This window comes from Neoarius graeffei, chromosome 8 (genome assembly GCF_027579695.1).
Source record: "Neoarius graeffei isolate fNeoGra1 chromosome 8, fNeoGra1.pri, whole genome shotgun sequence".
Taxonomy (NCBI): Eukaryota; Metazoa; Chordata; class Actinopteri; order Siluriformes; family Ariidae; genus Neoarius; species Neoarius graeffei.
Genome location: NC_083576.1, coordinates 15,484,791 through 15,502,667, shown reverse-complemented (window position 1 = coordinate 15,502,667; position 17,877 = coordinate 15,484,791). Strand labels below are relative to the sequence as shown.

At 42.4% G+C, this 17,877-nt stretch overlaps 1 protein-coding gene across 1 annotated transcript; it reads right to left on the bottom strand.

Annotated features, from left to right (window-relative positions):
- Positions 1 to 1,854: 1,854 nt before the first annotated feature.
- On the bottom strand, positions 1,855 to 17,653 carry si:dkey-74k8.3 (uncharacterized). The gene is made up of 3 exons (XM_060927356.1): positions 17,275 to 17,653; positions 10,168 to 10,270; positions 1,855 to 3,119 (listed from the first exon to the last, which is right to left on the bottom strand). Exons 1-3 carry the CDS (start codon positions 17,386 to 17,388, stop codon positions 2,755 to 2,757), a joined length of 582 nt encoding a protein of 193 aa, XP_060783339.1. The 5' UTR covers positions 17,389 to 17,653; the 3' UTR covers positions 1,855 to 2,754.
- Positions 17,654 to 17,877: the final 224 nt, after the last annotated feature.

The following is a 17,877-nucleotide window of genomic DNA, read 5'->3' as shown; positions in this document are numbered from 1 at the left end:
TTTTTTTTTAATTAATCTGAGCTATCGATGTTCCAAAATTAGTCCATGAATGAACTTTGAACAAAGAAATGAAAAGAAAATTGGGGTCAGTGAAAGTTTTTAGCCAAGTTGTCTATTCATGTATTATTAATATTTCTTTTGTTCCCCGATAATGCCCCTTATATCATAACGCTTTTGAATTCTCTACTCTGATTGGTCAGAAGAGCTTGATATTAACCCACTTGTTGTAATACTGTACAACCCCGATTCCAAAAAAGTTGGGACAAAGTATAAATTGTAAATAAAAACGGAATGCAATGATGTGGAAGTTTCAAAATTCCATATTTTATTCAGAATAGAACATGGATGACATATCAAATGTTTAAACTGAGAAAATGTATCATTTAAAGAGAAAAATTGGGTGATTTTAAATTTCATGACAACACATCTCAAAGTTGGGACAAGGCCATGTTTCCCACTGTGAGACATCCCCTTTTCTCTTTACAACAGTCTGTAAACGTCTGGGGACTGAGGAGACAAGCTGCTCAAGTTTAAGGATAGGAATGTTAACCCATTCTTGTCTAATGTAGGATTCTAGTTGCTCAACTGTCTGTCTTTTTTGTCGTATCTTCCATTTTATGATGCGCCAAATGTTTTCTATGGGTGAAAGATCTGGACTGCAGGCTGGCCAGTTCAGTACCCGGACCCTTCTTCTACGCAGCCATGATGCTGTAATTGATGCAGTATGTGGTTTGGCATTGTCATGTTGGAAAATGCAAGGTCTTCCCTGAAAGAGACGTCGTCTGGATGGGAGCATATGTTGCTCTAGAACCTGGATATACCTTTCAGCACTGATGGTGTCTTTCCAGATGTGTAAGCTGCCCATGCCACACGCACTAATGCAACCCCATACCATCAGAGATGCAGGCTTCTGAACTGAGCGCTGATAACAACTTGGGTCGTCCTTCTCCTCTTTAGTCCGAATGACACGGCGTCCCTGATTTCCATAAAGAACTTCAAATTTTGATTCGTCTGACCACAGAACAGTTTTCCACTTTGCCACAGTCCATTTTAAATGAGCCTTGGCCCAGAGAAGACGTCTGCGCTTCTGGATCATGTTTAGATACGGCTTCTTCTTTGAACTATAGAGTTTTAGCTGGCAACGGCGGATGGCACGGTGAATTGTGTTCACAGATAATGTTCTCTGGAAATATTCCTGAGCCCATTTTGTGATTTCCAATACAGAAGCATGCCTGTATGTGATGCAGTGCCGTCTAAGGGCCCGAAGATCACGGGCACCCAGTATGGTTTTCCGGCCTTGACCCTTACGCACAGAGATTCTTCCAGATTCTCTGAATCTTTTGATGATATTATGCACTGTAGATGATATGTTCAAACTCTTTGCAATTTTACACTGTCGAACTCCTTTCTGATATTGCTCCACTATTTGTCGGCGCAGAATTAGGGGGATTGGTGATCCTCTTCCCATCTTTACTTCTGAGAGCTGCTGCCACTCCAAGATGCTCTTTTTATACCCAGTCATGTTAATGACCTATTGCCAATTGACCTAATGAGTTGCAGTTTGGTCCTCCAGCTGTTCCTTTTTTGTACCTTTAACTTTTCCAGCCTCTTATTGCCCCTGTCCCAACTTTTTTGAGATGTGTTGCTGTCATGAAATTTCAAAATGTCTCACTTTCGACATTTGATATGTTGTCTATGTTCTATTGTGAATACAATATCAGTTTGAGATTTTTATTTACAATTTGTACTTTGTCCCAACTTTTTTGGAATGGGGGTTGTACATTACATTATCATTTCTATAGTACAAACCAACACAGGAACTCATGACGAAAGTGCTACAAAAGACAACGTGAGTTGATATGAAGCGTTCTCTAAGGAACAGTTTATTTTTGATAGGAGTCTCCAGCATCACGAGTGTATAATAAAAAAAAGCTTTACTTTTTTTTGGACATGGGAAGGTCGTTAGGACCGAGATCTTTGGTTCTTGATAACAAGCTGCCTTCTTGTATTGTGAATTACGTACACCAGTTTTGTTAGAGATTTTGTTTTTCCCAGCATAACTCAAAGTAGTGAACAAATTTTGATACAAATCCAAAAACATGGCTTGGTGGAGGTACTAAGTGGAGGGTACTCTACCAAACACCCTTCTAGTTTCAAAAGAAAGAGGTGGGTAAGGGGACAACCATTTATCGCCGCTACAGCAATAGTCGAAAGGTGATGAAAGGAACTAGCTTTTTTTGGGAGTTGTTTCTCAATATCAAATGTAACTGGCCTCCACTTTGTATCACAGCACCCTGTCGTTGATTGATTGCTATAACAGCATGTACTAAAGTGGTTTATTAGAGGGGAAGCCATGGTTTCTGGTTAGAAAAGCAGTTTTGGGACCAAACGGTTGCTGGTTCGATTCCCTGGACTAGCAGGAATGGCTGAAGTGCCCTACTTCCCAGACTGCTCTGGGGGATGTTGTATATCACTCCGGATAAGAGCATCTGCTAAATGCCTGTAATACAAGTATGGTTTTTCCATTCCACTATAATCACAATGTACTTCATGATGGCATCTCTTGGATCCGTGTAGAAATCGTGTCTTTCCATTGAGTTGAGTAATTTAGCGTTCAGTAATTTAGCGTTCAGTGATTACACACCACATTCAGGAGTAGCTCATTTTACATAACATACATGCAAACCTGTGAAGAATTTGATTTAACATCAAGTTTAAAAAAAAAAAAAATCTTTCTTTTGATCTCTCTCCATCTCATCCCTTCATTTTACTCTTCTCCATCATGGCCACTCTACCCTCCAAACTCTTCAGTCGATTCTCCAGGCTGCTCAGGTCCATCCTGTTCTTCTCTCGAGCAGCTACGCTCCACACAGCGGAGAACACCACCAGCAGGAACAAACGTGCAATCGTGATGTCGGAGGAGGCTTTTGGATCACTGATGATCCAAATGAAGAGCCACATGACCATGATGATCTTCAGCATCCAGAATCCCCTCCGTAACAATGCTACAGCTAAATGCAACACGGCGCACAGCAGAAAGTAACTGATCACCGCCAGTAGCATCCACTTCGCTGCAGAGGCCATGCCCTCAGGGGTGAAGCGAGGGATAGACACAGGATCTGGAAAATCAGAGAAAAAACAACTCTAGCACCAGAAAGGTATTACTATGGGGATCCAAATATGAAGCTGGGGGGTTGGTAAAACAAGGATAACTGCTACATATTAAATTTAACAATATACAGCATTTGATGGATACCAAGAAGGATGGCCGACTGAAAGCCTCAAGTAGGAAATGTTCATCCCAAGAAATTCTTTTCTTCACATCTCTCAGCTTGTTAGGAAGCAGAAAGGGTTAAGAGCCATGCTCAAGGGCCACACGGGCAGCTTGGCAGTGCTGGGGTTTGAACCCTGAACCTTCTGCTCAGTAACCCAGAGTCTTCACCATTAAGTCATCACTGATAAAATGCTTACACTTTATACTAGGCCTCATTTTTCAAACTGGATATGAAGGGATTTAACTGTAAATCATTTGTATGAGTACTTACACAAGACATTATCTAAGATCGTGCAAGAAGACGAGGTCAATCAAGTTGAGGTTTATATTGCACGTAAATTTGCACACACTCCGGAGGACGAGTAGAATTTACGAGATGCTCATAAATACCTAATTTATCCTTAAAGCACATTACTGTAAGAACATTGAGATTTTATGTAATGTGCTTTAAGAATTAAATGATTAAATACATTTTGGTATTCATAAGTAGCTGATAAATTTGGAAAGACGTCCGTGTCCTACTCGTGCTCCTGAGTGTGTATACCGTACAAATTTGTGTAATGTAAACCTCAACTTGATTTACATCTCAATTTCCGTGGATTATTGTACTTTTATATACTGCCTAGGATAAAATGCTTACTCTTGTTACGTTTTCAACATTTACCGAATCAAAAACTCACGTTAGGTCACAAGGTCAAGGACCAGGAGTAGCATTGAGAGAGGAGGAAAAAGAAAACTAGTAATTTTATATGATTGTAATTCATGAAAGAATATGAAAAGTTGAGTAAGTGAGCCAACACAAACCCATAGAAGTGAGTCAAAATAACTTCCACTTCTGAAATTCACCCTGTTCATTCATTTCGTGCTCCCAGCTGTCTGTGCACTTTTCCTTATACGGGAGTTGTGTGGGTGAGCGAGCCATGTCAGAAACACACTTCACATTTTACCGGTGATGAAAATCGACATTCCTGAAACGTTTGTAAATCCAACGAAAAATTTTAAGTCAGTTTGGCTGACGCAGATCTTTACACGCAACTTTACTATAATATTGACAAACGTGGCTCAACATTTCCCTCTACACTAAATAGCACTGAAAAGAAAATAACCAAAGGAGAAATGGTAACGTTTGATATCATCATACGTTCATATAATCCAGTGTTTCCCAACCTTTCTTGAGCCACGGCACATATTTTACATTTGAAAAATCCCACAGCCCACCACCAAACAAAAATATCACAAAAATGTGTATAAAAGCCAAAGTCAACAGGGGGGATACCCCCCCCCAGGAAAATTTTGAAAAATAAGGCTTTACAAACCACTTTTCCTGCAATCTGAGCTGTAGTACATAAAAAAAAATCTGTTGTCTTTTTTATACGTTTACATGAAAATATGTTTCAAATCAATAGGAGTATTGTTTGAATTCAAAATAAAATCACATTCTACATTCAAGGGATATGGTTATAATTCATGATCAACAAAAACGACAAACTAAATTCACATTAAACGCAAGTTCTATTAATTATCAAAATGTTCATATATTAAATAAAATTTCTTAGGGTGACTGACCTTTTCTCCCTATGTCCTCATTAGTTGCATATGATTTCTTCAAGAAGTCTTTTGAAATATTTAAGTTTTCAAAACTGTCAGCATTAATTCAGATTTACTGACTATCATATACATGTTCAATGTATTAAATCAAACGAATGCTAAGTTTATGGGATAATTATTATTAAATGTTTATTTGATATGGACATAGCAATAACATTGGACAAACCAGATGCATTGTTTGAGTGTTTTAGCACAAGTGCTAATTTACAACACCAGTCCACAGGAGGCTTTTATAAAAATAAAAACATTCAAATATGAAAATAAAAAAAAAAAAACAACCAGGAAAAAGATAAAAGAGAAAAAGAGAGACAAATTTCGAAGCAAAGACATTTTGAACAAACCAGTCAGCCAACTACAAGACTTAATGTGTACACTGTTGTGTACATTTTAGCCATTGTTTTAGTCCTTTGTAAAAAACATTTCTATTTGTTTCCAGCTTCAACTCTGTGGGTAGAGAATTCCAGAGTTTTGCCCCCTTTACAGAGAGGGCAGACTGACAGAAAGAAGTCCTGCATCTTGGAACTAAACAATCACCACTAGTGACAGCTCTCGTAACTCTGGCACCTAATGGCCAACTCAGAGAACAGTGTTGGCATATGATTATTTAAGCATGTCTATGTACACTTTATACAATTATTTATACAGTAGTTCACAGTCACTTCTCATTTTCATTTAATCATTTTGACGACTTCTTCAGCCTTTTGGCCAAAGACAAGAGCTTGTCAGTCCTCTCTTTTGTAAGAACTGTTATGATTGGCTATCATGCTCTCGCTATTGATGTTTTGGCCAATTACATTGTAGATAACACGTATTCTACCGCGAGACTAAAGATGGCGAAAATGTAAACATGTAACATCATCGTAGGAATGAATTAAGGCCAATTTAATGCTGACAACCCAGTCCTCGCAGATGGCGTCGCAGATGGCGTCTGCATAGCACCTCCCAAAAATTGTGACCACCGCGGAAGCCTTGCAGACAGCGTCGCAGACAAGAGGGCTCTGATTGGGCCACTCTACATCCGCTGTACACGCACTTCCGCTTCCCTACTTTCCCGGTTTGGTTTGTTTTCACGACCACCATTTTTAAAAACACGAGCGAAGATGGAGCAGCACGAAGAGCGGTTGATCGAGGAAGTACGTACATCTATACGACTCCAGTTCTAGTCATTATAAGTAACCGGAGGATAAACACTCCACTAACCACACCCACCAACTACTCCTAGCGATTTCGCAACTTCGCGCCCCCTTGCGTTGTGGCGGTGAATAACATCGCGCACGCCTATTACTCCCCGCTCAACGATAAATTACAACTGTCTGCGAAAAGCTGTCTGCGAAAGCCTTGTCGCAAGAGCATGCAGAGGCCTGCTTGAGTATCATGAAGGAACATACCCCAACCCCCCTCAATAAATAAAAAAAAAAAACCCTCAATGGATTTGGCATAATATAAAAAGGTCGATTTTTACTCAGAAAAAGCGGAAATCCGCCGAAAAGTGGAAAACTCTCATCCCTGCTATCACCCCCGAAGCATTACTAATTCTATTGTTTGAATGGCAACAGGTAGATACACAGGTTAATTAGCTACCTGCTGCCATCTATTGGAAGAGTATTTAATTGTTCCGCCGGTCACTATACATCGCTGGCATAGACGAACGAAGACAAATTATTTGCAGTAAATAAATAATTTTCGGAACAATTAAGTGAAATTGGATAATGTCCCACGGTACACCTGATCTCTCACGGCACAGTGGTTGGGAAACACTGATATAATCAATAACGTAGAGGATATTACACGGTTGCACGAACATATGAAGTTTATCACTGGGCGGTGAACATATTCACAAGTAAGGGAAGCGAAGGAGTGAACATTTTCCCAACACAAGAAGATAAACTTCATGTCTTCGCACCACCATGTAATGTTCTTTATATTATTATAGGGACATCCACATAAAAAAAAAAAAAAAGTTAAAAGAATTTTAATTTTGAACCGGTTCACCATTTTTGACAACACACACCTAATCAGCGGGAAAACACCGCGAGTGACTTCATCAGAGAGAAATATCGGTGATTATACATACAGGACACTTTTCCCACGGAATAAAAACGTGTGTTCTATTCCCTTCTAGCAGGTTTCATTCATTTGGCTTGATAGCATATCGCTTATCCTAGATCACTCTACCCAATGGAGAATTAGTGTTGAATATGGTTTGCAATATTGCATGGTTGTCAAGGCAACATGATGTCACACATCAGAGACGTAGAACTTCCGCGCTAGCAAGCGACTGGGACAATTTGTAAACAACCATGGCCGCCAGGTTTGCGTCGTTAAATACGGACGATTTTGAGAGAATTTTGAAAGAGAAACACACATTGAACACTTGAAAGGAATGTGTATGAATAATAATATTGGCTTGTTTTTTTCCTGGTCTACCAGATGCATTCCATTCAGCTACTCGTCTTCGACTCATTCAGTATCCTGCTAGCTGAATGGAACACAGTGGTGCTTGAAAGTTTGTGAACCCTTTAGAATTTTCTGTACGTTTCTGCGTAAATATGACCTAACGCAATCAGATTTTCACACGAGTCCTAAAAGTAGATAAAGAGAACCCAGTTAAACAAATGAGACAAAAATATTATACTTGGTCATTTATTTATTGAGGAAAATGATCCAATATTACATATCTCTTAGTGGCAAAAGTATGTGAACCTCTAGGACTAGCAGTTAATTTGAAGGTGAAATTTGAGTCAGGTGTGAGTGGGCACCCTGTATTATTTCAAGAACATGGATCTATCAAAGTCTGATCTTCACAACACATTTGTGGAAGTGTATCATGGCACAAATAAAGGAGATTTCTGAGGACCTCAGAAAAAGCGTTGTTGATGCTCATCAGGCTGGAAAAGGTTATAAAACCATCTCTAAAGAGTTTGGACTCTACCAATCCACAGTCAGACAGATTGTGTACAAATGGAGGAAATTCAAGACCATTGTTACCCTCCACAGGAGTGGTCAACCAACGAAGATCACTCCAAGAGCAAGGCGTGTAATAGTCGGCGAGGTCACAAAGGACCCCAGGGTAACTTCTAAGGCCAAGTTTACATTAGCCCGTATCTGTCTCGTTTTCTTCGCGGATGCACTGTCCGTTTACATTAAAACGCCGGGAAACGGGAATCTGCCAGGGTCCACGTCTTCAATCCAGATCGTGTCAGGTCCGGTGCTGTGTAAACATTGAGGATACGCGGATGCGCTGTGCTGAGCTCTAGCTGGCGTCGTCACTGGACAACGTCACTGTGACATCCACCTTCCTGATTCGCTGGCGTTGGTCATATGACGCGACTGCTGAAAAACGACACGGACTTCCGCCTTGTATCACCTTTCATTAAAGAGTATAAAAGTATGAAAATACTGCAAATACTGATGCAAATACTGCCCACTGTGTAGTTATGATTGTCTTTAGGCTTGCCATCCTTCCACTTGCAAGTGGTAAGTGATATGCGCTGGGATCTCACACACAGCGGCTCAGTCCCGAATCACTGCTTGTGCACTTCACTCGCGCGCTCTGTGAGCTGCGCAGGGCTGGAGTGCGCACCCTCCAGAGGGCACTCGCTGTTCAGGGCGGAGTGATTTGGAGCGCAGGATGCCTGTGGAGCCGAGCGTATCCGTGTATTGGTGTTGCTGTGTGCATGCGAATCGTGTATTGGTGTTGCTGTGTGCACACTAATAGTTTTAAAAACGTTAATCTGATGATCCGCTGATACGGTCTAATGTAAACCCCACCTAAGAAACTGAAGGCCTCTCTCACATTGGCTAATGTTAATGTTCATAAGTCCACCATCAGGAGAACACTGAACAACAATGGTGTGCATGGCAGGGTTGCAAGGAGAAAGCCACTGCTCTCCAAAAAGAACATTGCTGCTCGTGTGCAGTTTTCTGAAGATCACGTGGACAAGCCAGAAGGCTATTGGAAAAATGTTTTGTGGACAGATGAAACCAAAATAGAACTTTTTGGTTTAAATGAGAAGCGTTATGTTTGGAGAAAGGAAAACGCTGCATTCCAGCAAAAGAACCTTATGCCATCTGTGAAACATGGTGGTGGTAGTATCATGGTTTGGGCCCGTTTTGCTGCATCTGGGCCAGGATGGCTTGCCATCATTGATGGAACAACGAATTCTGAATTAGACCAGTGAACTCTAAAGGAAAATGTCAGGACATCTGTCCATGAATTGAATCTCAAGAGAAGGTGGGTCATGCAGCAAGACAACGACCCTAGGCACACAAGTCATTCTACCAAAGAATGGTTAAAGAAGAATACAAGTTAATGTTTTGGAATGGCCAAGTCAAAGTCCTGACCTTAATCCAATGGAAATGCTGTGGAAGGACCTTAAGCGAGCAGTTCATGTGAGGAAACCCACCAACATCCCAGAGTTGAAGCTGTTCTGTACGGAGGAACGGGCTAAAATTCCTCCAAGCCGGTGTGCAGGGCAGTGCAGTGCAGTTTTTGCTGCACAATGGGGTCACACCAGATACTGAAAGCAAAAGGTTCACATACTTTTGTCGCTCACAGATATGTAATAGTGGATCATTTTCCTCAATAAATAAATGACCAAGTATAATATTTTTGTCTCGGTTGTTTAACTGGGTTCTCTTCATCTACTTTTAGGACTTGTGTGAAAATCTGATGATGTTTTAGGTCATATATGCAGAAATATAGAAAATTCTAAAGGGCTCACAAACTTTCAAGCACCACTGTACCTACCACCGTGTTGATTGTTGTGTTCATGTATTTCAATAAAGCAGTGCTCAGGTACTCTATGAAGATGAGTAAAGGAAAGGCATTGGAAGAATGTGTGAAGTAAGACAACTTGCTATTCATCCAGTTAACCCTTTTTAAAAATTCTTAGAATCAATTAATTCTATACAAAATTACATTTAAAACAGTACTTGCCAATAGGAAATGATAAAACGTGTTATTGTGTATTCCTGCAGTAAAAGAATATTTCAGAATAGCTGTACTTGCACAGCATTCCTGTCAAACACACTCAGAGATTACATCAGTCACTTCTCAAACATACTTTTACTCTTACACAAGCCTGAACTCTGAACCTTCCTGAGTGTGTGGACTACATGCTATGCACATTCAGTCTGGAAACGAGCAATATCCATCCAGGCATCCAAATGTATTATATATATACAGTATATACACACACACATATATGCATGAACCAATAAACCTTTGAGTCCTTATCTTCAACCATGTGTTCTTATCTTGTTAAACAAGTGAAGCCACTCACCGCCTACTCCGGTGGCGTGCAGAATCTCAGCTATGTAAACGGCGATGACGTTGAGGCCGCCGGCAGCACCTTCTGCTACAAACTGCAGCGCCATGTCCAAGAACTACCAGGAACAGGAAAGAAAGAGGAAGTGTGTGTGTATGAGAGGCTTCAGATCAGATTTAACAGCATAGAGGAATGGACTAGTGTGAATGTGATGGTCTTTATCCACACACAGATAACAGAAGCAGAGCTGCAACACTTCAGTGATCATTAACCAGACAAACTGCTTTCCATTTAATGAGCATTCAGAGGATATGATGAAAGCATTAGGGTTTGAATGTGTTGTGTAGATCATCAAAATCCACCACAATCAATCTGGACGTTTGATTCTTTAGGTTTGGACTGAAACTACACGTTAGCTCCATTAACCAAGTAATACAAGCAGCGTCGTGGTACTTGAGAAAGCTTTCAAGACCACTTTCTGAAGGTCTTGGAATCGACTGCATTTCTACTTGGTCTTCTCAGGCTACATCCACACGACAACGGCAACGAGATGTTATTTAAAAAAACATCGCGTCCAAATGGGCAACGATCAGTAAAATATCAGGTCCATATGGCAACGCAACGCTTGCTGAAAACGATGCAATACACATGCCACACCTCTAGGGGCGCTGTAAGACGGTCCCTTCGGAGACACCAGAACAATAGAAGAAGTAAGGACGCATGCGCATAAACTATTATGCGCGAGACTTCATATTAGCCACAAAGTCAGGAAAATCTGTTCGTAAAATTACATTATAATGACCAAATACAATGAAAAGTATTTTTCCAGTCTCACTTGTGAAAGGTAATCCCATGTGATCTCGTTTGGACGGTAAACCTGTTGGTACAGTTAAACGCAGCACATGAATGAGGCATCTTTATTCTCCGCTTTGACCTATCCAATATGGCGGCGAGGATGACGTATGATTCTACGCGGAAGGCGGCGTCTTTAATGGTCCGGAATAAATTGAATGCTACACGTTGATGGATTAATTTGTTCTTCTACGCCCTTTTTGAGGAATGTATTGTAGGACTTAAACCAACATCTGAAGAGGTGAGATCGCTCCTTTTTTTCCCTATTTTTGCTGGTGGGATTGACTCTGCCCTAAGGGCTATTCTCTCTCTCTCACACTTTGCACCATTACACAATAAATATTCACAGTGAAAATATTTTGTAAGCGCGTTTCATGAACCAAGTTATAGGATTTGTTGACAACTCGCATCGAGTTCGTTACACTTCTACCCGGCGTGAAGCACTCACAGTCATGTGGTTGTGACGTCATCGTAAACAAATCTGTTCTACTCATCCAGACGACTTCGCAACGGCAACGTTGCCAGATCTTTCCACTCTGGAACCCGTTCTCAAAAGATTGCGTTTTGGGGAACCCAAAACGCCGGTGCCGTGTGGACGCCAGGCCGAAACGATAAACAATTGTATCGGATTCACCTGAATCCGTTGCCGTGTGGACAGGGCCTCAGTCACAGTGGATTCAGGATTTTAATTTCAAGACCGGTCAAGACCACAACTGTGGGGATTTCACTAAATTGCCCGGGCACTATGATTTATTTGTTGACATCGTTGCTGTGATTGGATGTAAAATCCGCCCCTTTACACACACTGATCTGGTCATGACTCAGTGTTGCCCTGCCTTGGTCTTGACTTGATCTCAACCCCTCAAAATCTTGGTCTTGATACACTTTGGGCAATTTTGTCTTGTATTTAGTGTTGTAGCCAAGACCATCTTAACCAAGACCAAAGTTATTCCTGAGTAATTTTACGCAGACATGCTGATGAGGTTTTGGACACAGCAAGAAATTTAAAAAAGCCTCAATGAGGATGCAGCTCATATCAGCCAAGACGCCCATAAAATCTTAAATATGACAGGTGGCACCACCATCTTGACAACTTTTATCCACACCTACCTGAAGAACATTGTATGCGAGTTTGATCGAAATCCGATCAATCCTGGAGGAGGAGAAGTGATTTTTGTAAATTGTGGACAGATGATGCGTGATCACATAAGCTCATCTAGCCTGGCCTGTGGCCGAGCTAACTAAGTAACTAGAAAGGTACCTCTGCCAAGCCACATATTAGAATATCCTGGATCCACATCCAAACTAGAGTCGCATCAAAATCTATTCAATTGTTCCTTGGCCGGCGGCACGGTGGTGTAGTGGTTCGCGCTGTCGCCTCACAGCAAGAAGGTCCTGGGTTCGAGCCCCGGGGCTGGCGAGGGCCTTTCTGTGTGGAGTTTGCATGTTCTCCCCATGTCCACGTGGGTTTCCTCCGGGTGCTCCGGTTTCCCCCACAGTCCAAAGACATGCAGGTTAGGTTAACTGGTGACTCTAAATTGACCGTAGGTGTGAATGTGAGTGTGAATGGTTGTCTGTGTCTATGTGTCAGCCCTGTGATGACCTGGCGACTTGTCCAGGGTGTACCCCGCCTTTCGCCCATAGTCAGCTGGGATAGGCTCCAGCTTGCCTGCGACCCTGTAGAAGGATAAAGCGGCTAGAGATAATGAGATATGTTCCTTGGCCCATGGTCCACCTTTCCTCAAAATTTCATCAAAATCTGTCCACTACTTTTTGAGTTACGTTGGGAACAGAAAAACAAACAGAGGCAAAAACAACCTCCAACAAAATTAATGGAGGTAATGAACAAAACTGCATTGTGTAGCTGAATACTGCAGTGTTATTGGAACAACCATCTTGTACAACCAGAATCACTTCTCGTCTTGAGTGCAGGACAAATTCATTCCAGCCCTTAGGCCCTGCTTCCCAAATTTTTACAGTAGAATTGTACTGTAAAGCTGGATCAAAACATAGTCATAGTACTTATTTAGAAGTAGAACTGCTTTTTTACAAAACATTTCATTGGGGGGGAGTAGCCCTGAGTGCTGCACCTTAAAGTGGTGGGGAGGTTTGTGCGCTTTACGATCCTGGTAGCTATATCAGTTGGGACCTCGGTCCCTGGTAGGTTCAACCTTGCTGGGCAGGTTCCAGGTGAAAAGCCAGACAAATTGCAGTACCTGGCCCTCCAGGTTGGGTGATGGGCTAATGACCCATCCCTGTTTTAAAAAAAAAAAGTCCCAGCTTGGGTCAGCCCACTGACAATTTTGACCACCCCACTGGCATACGACGTAGCAGATATGCATCTCTCAAGAGTCCACTATGCGCCATTGCCATTGGGGGACGCAAGTACGGAAGAGGACAGCCTATTTACCTGCAGTCGGGGATTAGTATCCCTTGATTGTGGATCTTTTATACCCGCTACTAACCCTGAAAAGCAAAACACTACCAACCCGCGTCATACGTCTGGGCAGCAGCAACGCACCAATGATGAGCTACCAGCAAAGCCACAAGCCCTGCGATAGATTGGCAACCTGCCTAGGGTGTACCCCTCCTCTCATCTGAAGTCAGCTGGGATCGTCTCCAGCTTTTTCCATGATCCTGACAGATAAGTGGTGGGTGGGTGGGTGGGTGGGTGGATGGATGGATGGATGGATGGATGACAGGCCATCAAGGTGATAGCAGGTAGCATTGCCATGTCACAGTGCCTGGTTCAATCATGAACTCAAGTTCTCCTTGTCTCCTGTATGGACATTCTCTGCGTTCATGGACTATGCCTTAGCCTCCCATTCAGAGTGTATTCTCCTAGTTTTCCTGTGATATGCTCCAGATCAACCACTATAACCAGGATAAAGTGCTTACTGAAGACAAATAAGTGAATAAATGAAGAGATTACATAGCTTAGCAATGTCATTTAACCCAAGTTCCAAACAAACCCAACCATACATGCTTATATTTGTTTGCTATTTTCTCATCTCATCTCATTATCTCTAGCCGCTTTATCCTGTTCTACAGGGTCGCAGGCAAGCTGGAGCCTATCCCAGCTGACTACGGGCGAAAGGCGGGGTACACCCTGGACAAGTCGCCAGGTCATCACAGGGCTGACACATAGACACAGACAACCATTCACACTCACATTCACACCTACAGTCAATTTAGAGTCACCAGTTAACCTAACCTGCATGTCTTTGGACTGTGGGGGAAACCGGAGCACCCGGAGGAAACCCACGCGGACACGGGGAGAACATGCAAACTCCGCACAGAAAGGCCCTCGCCGGCCACGGGGCTCGAACCCGGACCTTCTTGTTGTGAGGCGACAGTGCTAACCACTACACCACTGTGCCGCCCCTGTTTGCTATTTTATCATGCATTTTATCTGTTGCTTCAAAAAATATATACCAGGCTTGCTCTAACCCATTTATCAACGATGGATGAATCACAGCAGTGCACTGATGTTGACACAGACAGTATGATAGGGCGTATCATATGTTCTGGTATGTATGAGTGTAAAAGAGTTATAGACACCCCGTTGTCACTACACAACTGGATATACAGCTGGAATGTGACAGTGATGGACACTTTCTGTATAGGGACGTAAATGAGCTACACCTTGTAACCGTACACTTACAGAAAAGAAGTGTCTCATAAAAAGGCCAAGGGCAAGACACAGTATTTAAAAACTCCAGTAATGCTGCTGTACCTATAGATACAATGAAGGTCAACCTGATAAACTGGCAGCACACAGTCACTGCATTCAAATTTACTTCAAGTCAGCGACAACATGGTAAACTGTCTGGAAAATATACAGTGGTGCTTGAAAGTTTGTGAACCCTTTAGAATTTTCTATATTTCTGTATAAATATGACCCAAAACAACATCAGATTTTCACACGAGTCCTAAAAGTAGATAAAGAGAACCCAGTTAAACAAACGAGACAAAAATATTATACTTGGTCATTGAGGAAAATGATCCAATATTACATATCTGTGAGTGGCAAAAGTATGTGAACCTCTAGGTTTAGCAGTTAATTTGAAGGTGAAATTAGAGTCAGGTGTTTTCAATCAATTGGGTGACAATCAGGTGTGAGTGGGCACCCTGTTTTATTTAAAGAACAGGGATCTATCAAAGGTGGGGTTTACATTAGACCGTATCAGCGGATCATCAGATTAACGTTTTTAAAACGATTAACATGCACACAGCAACGCCAATACACGATTCGCCTGCACACAGCAACGCCAATACACGGATACGCTCGGCTCAGGCATCCTGCGCTCCAAATCACTCCGCCCTGAACAGCGAGTGCCCTCTGGAGGGTGCGCACTCCGGCCCTGCGCAGCTCACAGAGCGCGCGAGTGAAGTGCACGAGCAGTAATTCGGGACTGAGCCGCTGTGCGTGTGTGCTCTCAGTGCATATCGGGTATGCGCGTCACTTACCACTTGCAAGTGGAAGGATGGCAAGCCTAAAGACAATCATAACTACACAATGGGCAGTATTTGCATCAGTATTTGCAGTATTTTCATACTTTTATACTCTTTAATGAAAGGTGATACAAGGCGGAAGTCCGCGCCGTTTTTCAGCAGTCGCGTCACATGACCAACGCCAGCGAATCAGGAAGGTGGATGTCACAGTGACGTTGTCCAATGACGACGCCAGCTAGAGCTCAGCACAGCGTATCCGCGTATTCTCAATGTTTACACAGCACCGGACCAGACACAACCTGGAGTGAATACGTGGATGCTGGCGGATTCCCGTTTCCCGGCGTTTTAATGTAAACGGACAGTGCATCCGCGAAGAAAACGAGACAGATACGGTCTAATGTAAACTTGGCCAAAGTCTGATCTTCACAACACGTTTGTGGAAGTGTATCATGGCACGAATAAAGGAGATTTCTGAGGACCTCAGAAAAAGTGTTGTTGATGCTCATCAGGCTGGAAAAGGTTACAAAACCATCTCTAAAGAGTTTGGACTCCATCAATCCACAGACAGACAGATTGTGTACAAATGGAGGAAATTCAAGACCATTGTTCCCCTCCCCAGGAGTGGTCGACCAACAAAAATCACTCCAAGAGCAAGGCGTGTAATAGTCAGCGAGGTCACAAAGGACCCCAGGGTAACTTCGAAGCAACTGAAGGCCTCTCTCACATTGGCTAATGTTAATGTTCATGAGTCCACCATCAGGAGAACACTGAACAGCAATGGTGTGCATGGCAGGATTGCAAGGAGAAAGCCACTGCTCTCCAAAAAGAACATCGCTGCTCGTCTGCAGTTTGCTGAAGATCACATGGACAAGCCAGAAGGCTATTGGAAAAATGTTTTGTGGACGGATGAAACCAAAATAGAACTTTTTGGTTTAAATGTTTGGAGAAAGGAAAACACTGCATTCCAGCATAAGAACTTTATCCCATCTGTGAAACATGGTGGTGGTAGTATCATGGTTTGGGCCTGTTTTGCTGCATCTGGGCCAGGACGGCTTGCCATCATTGATGGAACAACGAATTCTGAATTATACCAGAGAATTCTATGGGAAAATACAGGACATCTGTCCATGAACTGAATCTCAAGAGAAGGTGGATCATGCAGCAAGACAACAACCCAAAGCACACAAGCCGTTCTACCAAAGAATGGTTAAAGAAGAATAAAGTTAATGTTCTGGAATGGCCAAGTCAAAGTCCTGACCTTAATCCAATCGAAATGTTGTGGAAGGACCTGAAGCGAGCAGTTCATGTGAGGAAACCCACCAACATCCCAGAGTTGAAGCTGTTCTGTACGGAGGAACGGGCTAAAATTCCTCCAAGCCGGTGTGCAGGACTGATCAACAGTTACCGCAAACGTTTAGTTGCAGTTATTGCTGCACAAGCCGGTCACACCAGATACCGAAGGCAAAGGTTCACATACTTTTGCCACTCGCAGATATGTAACATTGGCTCATTTCCCTCAATAAATAAATGACCAAGTATAATATTTTTGTCTCATTTGTTTAACTGGGTTCTCTTTATCTACTTTTAGGACTTGTGTGAAAATCTGATGTTGTTTTTGGTCATATTTATGCAGAAATGTCTCGAAAATCCTACAAGGTTCACAAACTTTCAAGCACCACTGTAACTCATGGGTGGGAGTTGGCAAGATACCAGCTGGAGGGAACTTGGCTTTTACAAGTTGTTCTTCTCTTCCAGCCAAAGTGTACTCATGAAAAACTTACCCGTCTCAAAAACTCCCAAAGTGTATTTACTTACTGTCAAACAATTCTTTGTTGTGTGAGCTCCAACTACCGAGTCCACATGGAGGCGTAGACTCTCCACCACGTCCGTCAGTCTGTAGCCAAGTCTGAATGCGCTCTCGAGTAGCATCTTCCCCTCTTCACACCTCACTGTCAGCACAAGCAACGTCTACAAGAATACTCAGTATGACTGCCACACCAAATCACCTTTAAACAAAGTGCGTTTTGCAAATGTAACCAAGAAATAAAAGCGACTAAAACTTGATTTCCACACTAGCACAGCCAGGTAACTTCATCTAACCACAAACCCGACCGTCAGCCTTCGTGAGTCACAGATCAGCACTTCCAAAATAAATCCCGATGACAAGTGTGACAGTCTATTTCAGTGATGCAGGGTTCGTGTTTGAGCATGTTCAAGTTTCACTTTTAAAAAAACCAACCAAGCAGGAAATCACGTCATAGTCAATTCGTCCACATGGGCCAGTTTGGTTTGCATTAATTTTTTATAGACTAGATGCATCTCAAAGTGCTTGGCATTGGAAAAAAAAAACTTCAGCATAATCCTTTCAATGGCTATATTAGGTACTGAAGAAATGAGCATTAATATCAAAGATCCCTA